This window comes from Mus pahari, chromosome 13, assembly GCF_900095145.1.
Source record: "Mus pahari chromosome 13, PAHARI_EIJ_v1.1, whole genome shotgun sequence".
Lineage (NCBI taxonomy): Eukaryota > Metazoa > Chordata > Mammalia > Rodentia > Muridae > Mus > Mus pahari.
The window spans coordinates 62692410-62698409 of NC_034602.1; the positions used below are offsets into that span (position 1 = coordinate 62692410).

The 6000-nt window shown below is 40.9% G+C and overlaps 1 protein-coding gene across 3 annotated transcripts in view; it reads right to left on the bottom strand.

The window, feature by feature from the left end:
* Corin (corin, serine peptidase) overlaps positions 1–6000 on the bottom strand; it is a 195745-nt gene that overhangs the window by 4438 nt on the left and 185307 nt on the right. For all 3 annotated transcript variants that reach the window (XM_029545006.1, XM_021210625.2, XM_021210624.2), the window contains exon 20: positions 657–928. In XM_029545006.1, the coding sequence (XP_029400866.1) occupies positions 657–928 (272 nt within the window). The remainder of the gene's footprint in view (positions 1–656; positions 929–6000) is intronic.

A 6000-nucleotide genomic window follows, 5' to 3' on the forward strand; every position in this document is an offset into this window, starting at 1 on the left:
TTCCTTTAAACTGGTGTTCTTGTGGTTAATATCAAGATGCCACCATTCAGAGAATGGCTCACTCCTGCAGCTGACACAACTATTTTGTTCTCGGCTCTTATTATAAACTTTAAATAAGTCAAACTATTTCTATGTGTTTTGTGTTTAAATCACTTTCCATGAAGCCCAACTGAAGCAATTTAAATAGTGAGATATGTATCACACTTCTTCATAGGAGGATGTGCTGCCTATGTAGATAAGAACAAATTAATTGCAAAACTGAAAGTGTGACTATGTAGCTTGAATACAGAAATGGGATTGCCTAATTACTCCACACAGCCTCTGAGAAATTCTGCCAAGAGTTAGCCCAAACCACTGTTCTCTCTAGCAGGGATCTTGGGCATGTCATACCTTGCATGGTAGTAGCCCTCTGGAGAAAGATCAGAGCTGTGTGGAAGGATGCTTGAGTTTGCATCTCAGGCAGGCAGGTTTATGCATTATGATGGATGGTTCATGTGCGCAGTTGGCTTAGAGCGGAGAATATAACACAAGCTTAGTATTTACACCACATGGCTGTGTTTTTACAATGGGAAATGGGAAATGGTAGGCAAAGCCTAAAAGCAACCCTAGGCTTTTCATTGCAGAATGGGCAACCATGACTGATGACACTCACTTACTTTTATTGCCCATGTGGCCCCAGCCTGTGATGTAGCAGTATGTATCTGGTTCTAGATACTCCTCTGGGCTTGGTAGGCAGACAGGTCTGACGTAGCTTGTCTCATTGATATCATCGCTCAGCTCCACCACGCTGATATCATAGTCTACCACTGCTCGACTGTAACGGGGATGTAGCAGGATGGTCTTTACAAAGCGGGTCTGCATGAAGCCTGATGGATGGTCCAGGTTGTTTATTCCAAATACCACTTTCCAAACATCAGCATCCTCTCTCCTAAAAACAATCCGAGAGAGTACCTTCAACTCTATCTGCTCTGATGGTACATGTTTTTAAAAGTAATTTTGGTATATACACAGTGGCTGTTCCCATGACTGTCTCCTAATTCTTCTGTCATTACTTTAATTATTTAATTTTTTTTAAAACATGGAATGTTTCACAAATTTGCATGTCATCCCTTTGCAGGGCCGTGATGATCTCCCATGCATCGCTGCAATTCTGGTAGCGAGCACTAAGCCTTCTTGGATAGGACACTCTTGAAAATAGAACTTGTTTGGTCTTAGGGACAGTCAGCTGTTTGATGACATAAGAATGATGCTTGTGTAGATGGCCTAATCGGCCATCATTGGGAAGAGAGGCCCCTTGGTCTTGTAAACTTTATATGACCCACCACAGGGGAAGGCCAGGGCCAAGTAGTGGGAGTGGGTGGGTAGGGGAGCAGGGGTGGGGGGAGGGTATAGGGAACTTTCAGGATAGCATTTGAAATGTAAATAAAGAAAATATCTAATAATAAAAAAAATGATGCTTGAAAGTTGAGAGAAAGAGAGAGGAGCAAGGGAGAACATTAAAGAAGAATGGAGGGGGTAGGGAAGCCAAAACTAAGAAGTTCTTCCAAGGGAGAACAAATCCTTCAGGGAAAGCATCACATTTTCGGGGCAGCTACTTGCAAGGTTTTAAATGCCCACTTACAAACCCCAGTGGTCAATCTCTGGTCCCATTTTGGAGGAGCATTTGTCTTCAATATTTTAGTTAATTTTTACCTTAAAATTAGCTTTGTTCTCCAAGTTTACAGGTTTTATCAGTCTTTAGGAGTTTCCTCCAATCTCATGGGTTGCTCCCTGCCCCTTGCCCATCTTTTCTCCTGGGTCCTTCTCCCACCCCCCCTTGGTGTCAATGACGACATGCTCTGGTCTTAATCACACCATGTTCTGGTGACCCTTGAAAGTATATCCTGAGCTATAATCTCTGACCTGAGTCATAAACTGGATCCAATTGTCAATATTGTCAACTAAACACCGTCCACAAACACAGCTTAAGGAAGGAGAGATTTCTTTTTTTTCATAGTTTCAGAAGATTCCAGACCCCCTGTCTTAAGGAAGTCATGGTGGCAAGTGTGTGTGGTAAAAAGGCTCCTCACAGTATTGCAGCACAGTAAGCAGAGAGCAAGGGGGGAACTAGAGGCCAGGCTATGACGTTCAAAGCCCCATCTACTTCTAGACCCTAACTTGCAGTATAGCACTATGTGCTGGAGTAAAAACATTCAAAATATGAGCCTCGGAGGTGTCTTGGTTGGTTTAGTTGCTCTACAAGTAATCTATACATTTGCAATTTGTTTTAAAGAAAATGATATCAAACCTACAAAAATGATGTTGGATACAACAGATATACAGATACGTTACACATTTTCTACACCAAGCATTGGGCTAGAGATGACTACAATTGAGAAAGGCAAGAAAGGCACGACTTCTGCCAATGCAAATTGGATGACTGAGTGAAGCTGGCCAATGCATGAAATAACTATAATAAGTTGGAGGAGGTGTTATGTCCTGGGCACAACAAGATAATGTTACAAAATGAGGTTTCATTACATCATGCTGTCATTCAAAGTGCATGCTTTCCCTCCTGTTTTCTCCCTTTTCCAGTCATTTGCTCCTTCCCCACCCCTTCCTAGTCTACAGGAATAAGTCTGCTTTTCCATTGAGTAAATGCTATATTCACATGGAATTTCATTGTTTAAGACATCTGAAATCAACAGTACTTTTTCATATTAATTTATTAGATGCCTCGTTAGAAGGTTCTCACCCTGGAACCACAACGACTTAACTCTAGTTGTTGCAACAGTTCATCCTCTGTTTCAGTCATAAGCAATTATTTAAAGTAATTGAACATTCTTAATTATTTGTAATAAAATGCAATAACATCAAAATTCAGTACTTAGTCAATTATAGTGGGGTTAGTTTAACTCCAACAATAAAAAACAGGGGGGTCAGTAAAACCAAAAATTGTTACTAAGTTACATTCAGTCTTGCTACACAGCCTAACACCTGCACAGCATTAACATCCATCAAGAGCAAGGGGGAAAAGTAGATAGGCTTATTCTTTTCTGTTTTGTTATGCTCATGATATGAAATGCAAAGTGCTTCTTAATGTTTCCCCTCCATGGCTGTGGAAAAGAGAACCGATAAGGTAGGAAGGGATTTCTGAAGTGAAGGAGAGGTGTGGGAATGGCAGATTAACTTCACTATGTGAACCAGTCATTTTTCATGCAGTGGTAAACATGGCTTCGAACATACTGAGCATGTGCTGGAAAAATAGGTCAGAAATGAGGACAGAGACAACAGAGACAGGCCCTGTCTCTTGGCTGAAGAAGACTTGGGAAAAAGAGTTCTATGCCACATGGATCTACTATCAGTAAAAAAAGTACTCACTGACAAGCACAAAAGCAGGACATGGTTATAAAGTTAAAAAGGGAAATCAGGATACAACGAGTCAATTATATGAACATAAAATCCCCAGCATAAAGAATATAACTTCCCATTGGTATGCCAGACCTCAAAACAGCATCAAAGAGAAGTACAGCATCCTTAGTGAAACTTACACAAAGCCTCTTTGGCTCTCTCAGCCTAGGGGGTTATTCTGATGCTAAGTGTTCCCTCTGTAAGCACAAGGACCTGAGTTAGATCCCCAGAACTCATACTAGCAAAACTATGGCCACATGCATTTGTAAACTCATCTGGGACGGGGACAACAGGTCTCTGGGGCTTGATGGTGTGAGCCAGCCTACTCTACTTGACAAATTCCAGACCACTGGGAGACTATTTCAAGCAAAGTGCATGCCACATAAGGAATGATACCAGAAGTTAACCTCTACCCCCTCCTCTGACACACACATGACTACTCACACACATGTACATGTAAATGTATACACACACACACACACACACACACACACACACTCACATTCACAGAGTAAGAGAGCTCTTGTACTAAGACTGAGTAATCAGACTCAAATAAGCCAATGGATCCAATCACCCAGAATGAAAATGGTGCAGTTAGCTGTTAACTGACATTTTTTCTCCTTTCATTTTTCCTGCAGACATACTGTGATTTTTATAGCTCACATTTAAAGCCAAACGTGTTCATGCTTATACTGTTATGAATATATGCTATAGATGAGTCAGATATAATTTCAATGTTCCAGGCTTCAACTATGAAGTCTAAAGGGAAACCTAGTGACTTGCATATGTCATATGAACTATGGCATCTGCCTCTGGGCAGAATAAGCCTTCACTTCTGTTTGCTATTTGCCATATTCAACTCTAGTGTTTAGAATTTTAAAATTGTTGTCTGCAGAAGGAGTGCACAAAGCTTAGACTAGGGTGGCTGCAAAGTAAATGCAGGAAGAGGCCGATGTGAGTTACCAAGAAAAGTGTGTCAGCTGTGAGCTCTAGTTCAGCACCGTTCACCTCTTGCTGTCAGCTAATCACTGTCCCGATGAAGTAGAAGACCCAGTGTATCTGACCTTCCAGTTGTTCAAGGAAAACCAAATATGTAGATTTCATGCAAAACATCCCATTTCAAAGGTTAGATAAAGGGTTTTTAAAAGCAAATTAGATCCACAGTTGAGATTATCCATTTGTTTATGAGCCCTATAATTTTCCAAGCATTTTTACACCTTTACTTCAAGAGATCCTCATCTCATGTTATGAGAGGTGCATCCTTAATGGTAAGTCATGTAAGTCACAGAGACAGTGATAGTAACTAATGGGATCAGAAAAGGAGTCTTTTGAACACCTACACCACACATTTTCTGTTAAACCTTGAGGCAGTGAAAAAGCATCCATAGATATCAACTGAGGTACTAGGAAAGAAAAACTTGTCAGGTGAATGGAAAGTCATTTGTGGGTAATCCGATGGCAGATGACAAGGGGAGATATGGTCATGTGGAGTATGACAGAAGTCAGTCACCAGTATAAAACTATAGAAAGTGGAGAGCTCTGTAAGGCAAAGACCCAGAAAAAGTTGTGTGTGTGTGTGTGTGTGTGTGTGTGTGTGTGTGTGTGTGTGTGTGTGTGTGTCTTAGTACTTTGCAGTTAGACTCAAGAGGATTTTGAGACCAGATGGAAGGAAAAAGAAAGAAAACAAGGAAAGGAAGAAGGAAGAAGACAGACATCATAAGGGAGCCAACCACAAAGTCCCATAGCTAGTAGGACAGTGAAGTAGAAATAGTAGCATTCACTGTGTGTATTCTGACGTCACAAGTGATCACAGTAAGTGGGAGAAAGGAAGAATCATATGAACAGTTAATGTGACCACAGATGGATCTGAGCCCTGCAGAATTGTCACAGGGTGTCACGAAACTACAGCAATTATCAAAAGTCTTGGCCGTAAAATGAGTCGGAGTTTGTTTCAAAGGAAAAGCACAGAAAATGGAAATGGCTCCCATGAAAGGAGGGGAGAGTGCTGTCTGTTCCAGCTCATTTCATCTTAACAGATAATGAGAACCAAGCAGAGCATTCTGTCTACAACCGCCCTCTGCTTCCACGTCTCCATTCACAAATGATATGCAGCCGAGATCCATAAAACTAATGTTCTATGTGATTAATATGTGTGTGTTTAAAACACGGCTGATGGATGGTTCAAAACACGGGAAGAGCCAATGAGAGACTACTGACCATCTCTCCGATCATTGAAAGACAGAGGCAATCAAATGCCATGTAAAGTAAGGTGATCATTATACATTTAAAAGAATATCTTTTCTAGGCAGTAAAGTGTGTGTGTGCACACATGTGTGTGTGTGTGGGGGTAGTAGATAGTAATGATAATTGATTGGAAGGAAAGGTAGAGTGGGGGCAGGAAATTCATATTTGCTAAAATGGCATTTAATCAGATCAGTAACTTAAGACAGATTTTAAAAAAACAGCCAGTGGGCCCTGGAATGCTCAGTTTCCCAAGGGTAGGTAAAGATTAGAAAGAAAGAAAGAAAGAAAGAAAGAAAGAAAGAAAGAAAGAAAGAAAGAAAGAAAGAAAGAAAGAAAGAGAGAGAGAGAATGAGAGAGAGAGAGAGA